General features: G+C 36.5%; 1 protein-coding gene and 2 long non-coding RNA genes across 3 annotated transcripts; 1 reads left to right on the top strand and 2 right to left on the bottom strand.

Annotated features, from left to right (window-relative positions):
• Positions 1–773: 773 nt before the first annotated feature.
• Positions 774–2,003, bottom strand: LOC140013547 (zinc finger BED domain-containing protein RICESLEEPER 2-like). The gene has a single exon (XM_072062858.1). The coding sequence runs from the start codon at positions 2,001–2,003 to the stop codon at positions 774–776; it is 1,230 nt and encodes a 409-aa protein (XP_071918959.1).
• Positions 2,004–4,638: 2,635 nt separating this feature from the next.
• Positions 4,639–6,132, top strand: LOC113705691 (uncharacterized). The gene is made up of 3 exons (XR_003451971.2): positions 4,639–5,092; positions 5,183–5,244; positions 5,833–6,132. It is a non-coding gene; the product is annotated as an uncharacterized lncRNA (long non-coding RNA).
• Positions 6,023–9,700, bottom strand: LOC140013725 (uncharacterized). The gene is made up of 2 exons (XR_011820574.1): positions 9,275–9,700; positions 6,023–6,470 (listed from the first exon to the last, which is right to left on the bottom strand). It is a non-coding gene; the product is annotated as an uncharacterized lncRNA (long non-coding RNA).
• Between the last annotated feature and the right edge of the window lie 1,041 nt (positions 9,701–10,741).

Below are 10,741 nucleotides of genomic sequence, written 5' to 3'. Positions count from 1 at the left end.
GGACCGAAGCCAATCTTGAGCACATATTAAACCTTGCACAATTCTAGGAGTCAAAGAACTCCTAAATGTATCAAGAACACGACCTCCGGTACTAAAAGCAGATTCGGAGGCCACGGTAGAAATTGGGACTGCTAACACATCACGAGCAACTTTGGAAAGGATTGGGAATCTAAGGCTATTGGCCTTCCACCATAACAAGATATCAAATCTCTCATCATCTTCCTCACAATCCTCATTCAAATACTTCTCTAATTCAGATTTTGCATCCCTACCCCCAAGTTCCATTTTTCTCTTCTTAAACTCCAACTTGTACCTATCAGTGATTGTTTTAGAGGCATTCCCATGTCCATGAAATGTAATTTTACTCGTTGGAGAATCACTTGAAAGTGAAGAAGCATGAGAGGCAGGTGTGTTGAGCATCTTGTATTCATTAAACAGCTCAAACATTGCATCTTTTGCAAGGCCAGCTATTGTTGTACCATCGGACTCACCATACATTTGACAAACCACAAATTCAAGGTATTCAAGTTTAGTTCGAGGATCAAGAATGGAGGAAATAAAAATCAGCATATTCATCTTTTCAATCTTTCCCCAATACTTATCATATTTCTCCTTCATTGATCTTGCCATTGAACTCAATTCATCATTATCACTTGCTGTCATTTCAATTAAAATGCCATGAATGTGACTAATATCAGTGAAAAAATTATTTGAAGTCACATATTTGGAACCGGAAACCTTCACAGTTAGCTGATAAAAGTTTTCCAAAAAAATCACCAAGAATCTAGCTTTTGTCCAATCAGATTTTCTAACTCTTGAAGCATATAAGGATCCTGCTCCTCAAACCTCTCAAAAGCTCGCTCAAACCTTTGAGCTGTGTCTAGCATTAGATATGTAGAATTCCACCTAGTAGGTACATCTAAACAGAGCAATCTTTTGCATTCAATTTTTTCAATTTCAACACACTCCTTGAATTTTTTCAATCTAGAAGGTGACTGTCTAACATATCTAACTGCTGCCCTGATACAATCAACTGAATCCCCAAGTTTTTTGATGCCATCATTAACAATTAGATTCACTATGTGAGCTACACACCTCACATGAGTCCATTTCCCCCCTAACACAGCTTTTCCCCAATTTTGAAGCTTTCCTCGTAAATAGTGGACAGCTACATCATTGGAACTTGCATTGTCAACTGTGACAGTTAGGATATCATCAACTCCCCATTCTAGTAGACACTTTTCTATGGCCTTACCAACTTCAGTTCCCTTGTGACTAGCAATAGGACAGAAATTTAGGATCTTTTTGTTCAGTTTCCAATCATTATCTATGAAATGGGCAGTGAGGCACATATAGTTTATCCTTTGAATGGATGTCCAAGAATCTGTGGTTAGACAAATTCTGCCACTGTTATTCTTCAAGAGTTGTTTCAACTTAGTTTTTTCATCTAAATACAGCTGATAGCAATCTCTAGAAATAGTCCATCTCGAAGGAATTTTAAATGATGGACAAGCAGTCCGCATCATATATTGAAAGCCTCTACCCTCTACATGTTTAAATGGCAACTCATCAACAATTACCATATAAGCTAAGCTTTTTCTAATCGCTTCCGCATCAAATTTCCAACTTATGAGTGCCCCTTTAACCTCTCCCGCTAAGGTTTCAGTTTCACCCAAACACAAAGTAGCCTGGCCAGTGTGCTTATTTTTAGGATTTAGAGGACATTTAGCTACATGAGTATTAAGGGGAGTCGTACCATGACTTTTGGGATCCGCAGCTATGTCTTTGTCACAGTACTTGCAAATTGCATGACGAACTCCATTCACATGCTTTACATGAAAATGATCCCAAGCTTTGGACCTCTTCTTGTACTCTCCTCTTTTCTTGGCAAAACCAGATTCTTCGCAGCTTTGTGTAGTAGGACTAGGAGGAAGAGTTCCAGATGATCCTTCTTGTTCCAGCTCATTGCAACTTGGATTACTCTCACCCTCAGTAGTAGACATAGCTTCAGTGTGCCAGCACTTGAAACCTTTGGCCAGAACAAGGACACAGCACAAAGATTTCACAAGTCAGAAAAGGTATATAATTGTTTTTTCTCACTGACCTGAGTAGGTCTAATTTCATATCCAATCCAAGATATTTTGAGAAAATTTGCTCATAACTTCTAAAGAATAATACGACCCTGAAATCTATTATTCACATATTCAAAGTGGAAAAGTAGGAATAATCTCTAAAAGTATACTAATCCATCAAAATTTATGTGTTCATCTTAAACCTATTAGATAAATATGTAATACTACATGATTCTGAACCATCATTGGTTTCATGCATCAGATGAGTTCAGTAAGCTAAAACCAGAACAAAGTTTCAGACATTAATCAACATACTCAACCAGAACTGCACAACGACCATAGCTCAGAACTACTTTGTGAAATTGCAACTTTCAGACCAGTTTTTTTTTTCCGAAGCATATTACATTACATCTGATTATGAGAGAAGAATCACCATTGAAAGAGGGGAAAAATCTAATTTGGGGCCTTACTGTCGAATCAATAGATAGGCTGCATACAATCAGAATCTACTGCTCAGTGACGGCAGTTCGATTTGTAAGGTCGTGCACTTGATGGACGATGTAACCGTAAATTAAGTAATTAACTAAATTCTCTCACTTCAAAAATTAAAAAAAAAAGCCATAAATGATTAATCCGACACAATAGTGGAGCATCAGCCAGGAAGAAAAAGCCATAAAAAATCAGTTCAATAGAACAAAAGGAACAGCCAGGAAGAATAATTCGATACAAAGGTAAATTTACACGCAGAATTCATTTGTTAGTTTCCATTTTAATAGAGGAAAAAATAGCAAAATGGACAAAACAAGCCGAGCCCCAAAAGAAATGTGTGAGAAAGAGAGAGAGGGAGAGGAAACAAACCCTAAATCTTGGAACGAATGCTAAGGAGACTGGAGACTGGAGACTGGAGGAGGCTGGAGGAGTGAGTATGGAGACTGGAGAGAACCGGCTGGAGGAGGCTTCTGTAGTTGAGGAGAGGAAAGGAGAAGCTGTCAAACTGAGAAAGTATCTTCAGTTGAGGAGAGAAGAAACTCAGAAACAGGCAAACAGCTTGGCTTAGACTTCAGTGGGCGACGGCGCAAAGGAACGAGAGGAAGAGGAGAGCAGAAATAGTGAAATTACAACGAATGCTAATTTAGGGTACTGAAAGTCTGAAATTGGAACATCCGACAAAAGCTTGAGGTATAATATTATTTGGAATTTCGAATTTGAAAACGGTAATATTTTACCGTTTTACCGAATTAAATTCGAATTCGGTAAATCCGAATTCAAAAACCCCAAAACCAAATTCGACCCTAATTCGATTCTTACTAATTCGATACCACCGATTTACCGACCTAATTACCGAATTACCGAATTCGATTTACCAAATTAAAATCGATTTCGATCGGTAATTCGATAATTACCGTAATTGCTCACCCCTAACTGGCCCCATCTTCAGCAGCTTAGGAGGACTTTTTTCATCAAATCCTAACGACGGAAAAGGCTGAGTTGGCCACCGGCCTTGGGGATGCGTTAGTGGTCCCTATGGGCACAAACTACAAAGCGATGTTAATGGACGCAGGGATAGGTAAACTTGTCGACTAGGATGAAGTAACGGTGGTTAATGTCAATTAGAGTTGTGGATCAATTATTTTTCTATTTACTGCGAGGGAGGCTTCAAATTTTAGAAAAAGGCCCTAAGAAAGTAAGAGTCGAGACTAAAGGGTGGATTTGATAAAAATGAAATCTAAAATTTAATATTTAAATTTATTAAATTAAATAAATAAATAAATATATATATATATATTATATTAAGTGTTAAAATGAATAATTTATTATTTATTTTTTAAAATAAAATTTATTTAAAAATTTTAATATCATTTAATTAATTCAAATATTTTATTTTTATTATTAAATATATTAGAAATCTGAATTCATTAATTTTAAATATTAAATTACTTTTTTCAAAATGATGTTTTTGAATAATGCGATCTAGAGGATAATGGAGCATTTTGATTGGTGGGAACTGGCAAACTAACCGTAAAAGCAGAAAATAAAAAGAAAAAATTATACAAATTCTCTTGTTTTTTGGTCACTATTTATGATTTCTCTATAGTATTTTATAATATTCTAATTTAAGGAGGAGATTCAAGTGAATTTAAAGGAATCGATGGAGACTAAATCACTACCGGACGGACGCTCGTCTAAATTTTTTAAAAAATCATTTAATGTGACAATTAAAGCCTTATCTCCCGTCACACCAAATCTTAAATAACATATTGTGCACAAGGATTTTGAGACGCTGGTATGAAATCCAGGCTTTTACATGTAAATAATTTGTTTGCATGAGTGAGAAAGTTATAACTAATACACAAGTTGGTTTTTGTTATTAATCAGAAAATTACGTATGAACACGTATTGCAATCCGCCACGTAGATATTTCGTATTTGTAACCTTGGAAAAATCTTGGCCTAACGCGTAAATTGACGTTCAGGTAAGTTGGCCTTTGAAGGTTGGTGGTGGTGGTAAACAAATTCCCTTGTTGAGTTTCCGAAAGTAGACCAAGGTCTACTCCTATAAATAAAGCATAGTGTTCTGCACATAACAGCACACGAGCACTGACTCCTCTCTCACCGTTTCTACTTCCCTATTACACCTGCACACGAGCACCTGGTACTTCCCCTCTCCCGTCGGAAAATGGGAAATAGCCTTTCCAAACTAGAAAACAGGACTCGGTTCGACATAGAAATCAAGATATATGTGGTGGATGGCTCTGGGCCTGATAGGTTCAGGTTCAGGAAAATTGTTAGGATCGAACCAGGCAGATCTATAAGAGTAAAGGCCTCAGCTTTCAATACTGATGATGATCCGGGCGGCCCTGAATGTGTCATGCTACTGGTTTATGAAAATGGAAGTTGGAAAGGACAATACCTTCTTCCTCAGGACTTGTTCGCTTGGGCGGCAGTCTTCTGCGACAGTAACCGACACGGTCAAGTCATTCTTCGAGCCAAGAGAGCAAACTTCAACCTCTTCCGACTCAAGTACTTTTTCTTTGAATTTAACGTCTGATCTCTGGCTGCTTTCGATAGATTATTGATTTGCTTAAATACTAGTAGTACTTTTTCTAACAGATGCTTTCGCGTGCCTTCCTGCAAAATACGTGGGCCTAGGAATGGTTGAAGAGGAGATTTAGGTATGGTATCGCTAATTATACCGCGATCTTTCTTAATTTCTTCTTTTATTTTCTAATGAGTGCTTCTGATGCACCACATCAGAAGTTTTAGATTTTTGTTTAACCTGTGGTGCTTGATTGTGGATTAATTGAAATTATGAGTAGTGTTTTCTAGATTCGGACCGAATGGACCGATGATTTATCGACCGGAAAAGTGGGTGGCTGTTTTGACCACCGGAAAAGGGTGGAAAACTGGTTTTATTTATTTATTTGTTTTTTTTTTTTTTTTAAAATGGGAAGCCTTTGATTCCAAAACTTCCTTTTCATCTTTAAAACACATGTTTATGTGCCAATTAAAAGCATTTTGAAGAACATCAATATCTTTTTTACTTTATTTTAAAGTTTGTTTATCAAAGTGTCTAATCAAGGGTAGCAAGTGTAATTTTTAAAACATCAAGGGAACTAAGTAAAACAGTAAGAAACCTCCCTTGATTACAAAGCGCACGATGGTGTAATGTTCCAGAAGTCGAGAAAAGTACCTTACAAATCATTTTTAATTGCTTAAAGTTTGCAGATTGATTCCTATCTTGTATTCAATGATCCTTGCAGGTCTCCCTGGCCTGGGGTGCCTGACCGTGTTCTTCTACATAAATTTTACTCAGATCCAATCTTGTTGCTACCCAAATTCCAAATCTCTCCCAAAAAAATTCGGAAACAGCAGCAGATGTTCTTATATCACTCAAGTTTATTAATATTGCTACTTCGTGTAATCAAGGATTTTGATTATAATCATGTGCTATGAAGTTTCCAATTTAGTGTGTGTATTAGGATTTTGATAAATATTTGAAAGTTTATAGTTGTATCGTAACATTCGCATATTCTACTACATTGCACATCAGTGTTTGATCATTCAGTTAGCGTTACCTCTTCTAAGATTTTTCTCGCTCCTGGGACGATTTCTATTGCTGCATATTTTAGCTGTTCCCCGTCTTTCTTCAAAACTGCACTTTTATTCTTCAAGTCGCAGCAATTTCCCTTGCCGTTATTATCTACTTGCTTTTGAGCCCCAACCTGTACCTGTCCACCCAAACCCCTTAAGATTTCCACCAAAAGCAACTAAACTTGACATGCAAAAATACAAAGGATAGAGGGAGGAGGGGCGTAAAATCCTGGGTTGAATAAATCTCAGGGTTTCCTCTCTACGACAGCAAGTCTCAGGGTTTCTGTTTGTCCAGTTCTCTTCTTACCTACTTGCAAAAGGTTACTATCCAAAGTTCAGTAAGATGGTCAATGACATCCATATGTTAAAAGAACTGAAAATCCAAAGAAGTAGAGAAATTTACACAGAAAAATGAAAAAAAAAAGGCTTACCACAGCCTAAAAGAAAAGAGAACTGCAAACTCATCTAAGATAATTTTATCTTTGTTACCTTCTCTTGAAGCTGAAGAAACTCCACAAAAGATCTATTACGAAACACCGATGTGCTTCTTTAATATAGCTCAATCGCTTTGTCACTAAAAAAAATCCTTTTCACGAATACTTTTTTTAACAAATTATCAACTATCTCTGGAGTTATATTATATTCTCAAATCAAGGATTGACTGAAGAAAGGAGATGCTATCCTGAAACTAATATTGAAGAATGCTATCTCAGATTCCCAGCGCCTTACACAAAAAAAGTTACAAAATCCAGATTGCACTAAACACTGCAGTGAAGGAATTTGAAGAGATACCACTGAACCAATTGGAGAAACTCCATTTCATCTTAACCGAACAACACAAAGTCTCAAATGTAAATCCATCACTTTATTAATATAATTCTCACGTTTACTTTAATGCTCTCCTAGGTGAATGATAAATGTTGCATGTTACCAGAAATTCACAAGAAGATATTGGTCCTCCCCGCAGATTCAGACAGACAAACTTTTTAACATTGGTTTCCAAATCCATTATCCATTCCCTCCAAACTCAGATCAACAATCGAATACTTATTTAACATCCAAAAGTCTTTCGAGCCATGACAGAATAAGCATCCATCAATAATTTCCAACTAATAAGAAAACCCAAAACAATCCATGCAAAAGTTTCTAATTACAGATGCAAGAAAAAAGTTCAGCAAGATGAAAAAGAAGAACCAATGAGAAAGAAATTACATCACAAATCAAAACAGCCACAGCGAGAGAGGCAAAAGAGATTTAAAAAAGAAAGAAAGAAAAAGGGAAGAGAGCATGCACACCAAACTCATGAGAGAGAGAAGCTAAAGCTTCCAAATAGTACAACAGAAAAGGAAAGCATTACATTAGGGAAAAAAGAGGAGGTTATAGTTGCATGGAAGAAGAAGGCAGAGTAGCTCAAGGAAATATCTACACATCATATCATGGTGTTCATGGTCTCTTAAGTTGCACTTAAGATATGGACTTTACGTTCTAATGGGATCACAAAAATACCACAAGATATTTCTAGAAACGCCCACCAAAAACAGAGTAGAAAAGTAATTGCAAACCAACTTTTCTTGCAAAGTTCGAGCCTTTTAACCTGATTCATGAATCCTATTCATTATGAAGAATGCATATTTTTAGCCAGTGCATTTTATAAACCAAGATTTCTTGCAAGGACAAAGTCTTTAATCTGATACATCGATCCTGTCTACAACAAAGGGTGCATACTAGAACCCAACCGAAGACATACAAGTTACAACTTGGAATGTTCCACGACAAGTCCAAACAAGATGTCAAAATGGGAACAGAATCTGCTATAGACCATAGAACCTCCAACTGGAGATTCAATTAAACAACATTCACTAACATCTGTGAGTGAATTTAAAATGCCATCTATTGACATTACAAAAGCAAAAGCACTATTATTGGACAGCTCTATTATCAACTGGTAATAAACAACGTGTTGATAGGAGTAGTTGAGGTTACAAAATTGTGTTCTTTATCCAGGCCACCCTCAACAAATCCACTTTCAAAAGACCTCTTTTTTTCCTCCATTTAGAAAACAAAATAGGAGTCAAAGGTTATAAAGGTTATATTGATTACATATAGTGAACTGCACACATGAAAATCAAGGGAACGCGGCCTGATTAAACAATCCTGAATGACACAAGAATCGCCAGAGATTTTTTGGCAATATCCTTGTGAAACCATATAAATGGTAAGTATCATGAGATGACTGGGCTGCAATTATGTGGAAACCTAACCCTGAACTAGTGCAAACACATACCCAAACTGATATGTATGAATAAAAGTTCCTCTTGACCATAGGCTGTTGTCTTTCCCAAACTCTTGCCTCAGTTTCACCGAGCCTATCAAAACCGAGTCAATTGATTAATGTCAACAGAAATCTCACAAAGTCTTGAGTCAAATCATTTTTTTGATATACAACATTTGCTTGGTTTGGTAGACAAATGAAACTAATCACGCCACTATATCCTGCTCTTCAGATACATAATCTAATAACTTATCGTTGGACCCGTGAGAGAGAAAATTTTTCAACCTGTAGGAAATCGAAGACTCCCATACCTCATTTGGAAGTAGCAGCTTGGCCTATTAATGCTAATCTACCCAAGAAACAACCTAAATTTGGCAAGGCAATCTTATTCTTCTGGGTAATAAAGGACTTCCAGATCCTATTCTTCTACGTAACTTGGCTTGGTAATGCTAATCCTCATTCTTCTAGGTGATAAAAGACTTCTAGGTCTCACTTAGCAATAGAACCTTAGCTTGGTAATGATTATCGATGAAAGAATCACACTAATAAATCAAATTCAAACACCCACTTATCGAAGTATGCACTCTATAAAAAATATAATAAGATAAAAAAAATGTCCAGCAAGAAATGTAGATTCACAGAATGCATAGTCCTGAGACGAACATGGTTGAACAAATTAATCATCCTGGCTCCAGATTTCCATCAAAACAGGGGAAATGTTTAAAGTATGATTTGGAATAATTACATTACACAGCAAACAAATTTTGGTTGATTCTAGGCCAAAGTTCTAGCCCATGTACATTAGTGTGGTAACATAGTGGCAAATAATCCCATCTTACCTCATCCCATCCAATCTGGGGGTTCAGATGACTACAGAATCGAGTTAGATGCTCCAAATCAAGTTTCCACTCATCATAAGACAAGAAACTACTCGCTGAAGCACTAAAACGAACATATGACAGGCATAAGCATCTGCCAGCCAATCCAGCTAAAGATCAGCCCAAAAATAAGAACTCAACTCCGCACACATCTAAAGTGCAAGTCCGCTCAAAAACGCCCCTGCTCGTCAATCCTTCGGCTTCTCTATCGCAGAAGACAGGCGCATTAAAATAAGAAAAGCCCCCATTTTGAAAAGATTGGGAAAATGAAACTGGAGGGGTAGTTTTCGTGATGCGGCTGTCTTCTGCGAAGAAATTAAGCAGGAGAGATGAAGAGCAACGGCGTATGGGCGGCGACGAAAAACCATAGCCGAGAGAAGCTTGGACTGAAGGTTATGTCCTGCTGCGGGAACCGATTTTTATAGTGTAACACTAGGGCTGTCGTAGGGCACAGGCCATTGCGAAATTTAAGTTAATTTTTCTTTCTTTTTTAAAAAAAAATTTAAGTTTAATTTTTTTTTTTTTTTTTTCATCTTCCCTGTTGTTTGCATGGCACATTGTGCTTGAAGGTTTTGCTTGGATTAGTTGTTTTTTGAAAAATTTTTCAAAGTGTTTTTACTATAACAGTATATATATAAAAATTTTTTTACTGTTTTTTATGATATTTTTAAAAGTATTTTTAGAATATAATTTAAAATATTTTTAAAGTTTAAAAATTTTTGTTCGGAGGACGCCACCCCACCCCTAATTTTAACTTTAATCTTCTAATAACCTCTGTTGATTGTAACAAAAATAACTTAATTTTAATAAAAAATAACTTTAAACTTCTAATAATTTACATCGATTTTAATAAAAATATCTTAATTGTTTTCCTCATTTCAATAAAAAAAACCTTCAAACTTCTAATAATTTCTATTGAACTTCTTTCGTGTACGTCATTTTTTATTGTGTGGGTCCCACCACCATTTTGCCGTCTGCCTGCTGCGTAAATGCTCCAACAAGTAGGTTAACCTCTTTCACTTTGTTAGGCTTCGGGTAATTGGATCAGCAAATTGGGTCTGCAAATTAGGGAAATTGGGCAAAATGATGTTGTTCCATTTATTGTACATTCAAATGGTAGTTAAGGCGGTTGGATTATATTCTTGTACAAATATGCGTGGGGCCCACTTGTCCTGATAGCGGATGAATAACAGAATTAGTTGCTTTTCCCTCCCCACTTTCTCTCTCTTCAAATCTCTCTCGCCTGATCTCTCTCTCTCTCAATCTTCTTTCCCAATTCTTTCACTATCTAACAATTACACAATTACGGCTCCAGGCATAACAATTGGTAATCAGAGCAGTGATCCTTGGAGTACGAACAAATTCCATGGCGGAAGGTATGTGATTCAGATCATTGGAAGAGCAAGTAAAAAGACAAGAAGTCAAGCT

The sequence above is a fragment of the Coffea arabica genome, chromosome 8c, assembly GCF_036785885.1.
Source record: "Coffea arabica cultivar ET-39 chromosome 8c, Coffea Arabica ET-39 HiFi, whole genome shotgun sequence".
In the NCBI taxonomy this organism is placed as follows: Eukaryota; Viridiplantae; Streptophyta; class Magnoliopsida; order Gentianales; family Rubiaceae; genus Coffea; species Coffea arabica.
This window is presented reverse-complemented; position numbering and strand designations above follow the sequence as displayed.

What these genes read in the sequence shown, in the direction of transcription:
- LOC140013547 (XM_072062858.1), bottom strand. Translation starts at nt 2,003, where the DNA reads ATGTCTACTACTGAGGGTGAGAGTAATCCAAGTTGCAATGAGCTGGAA.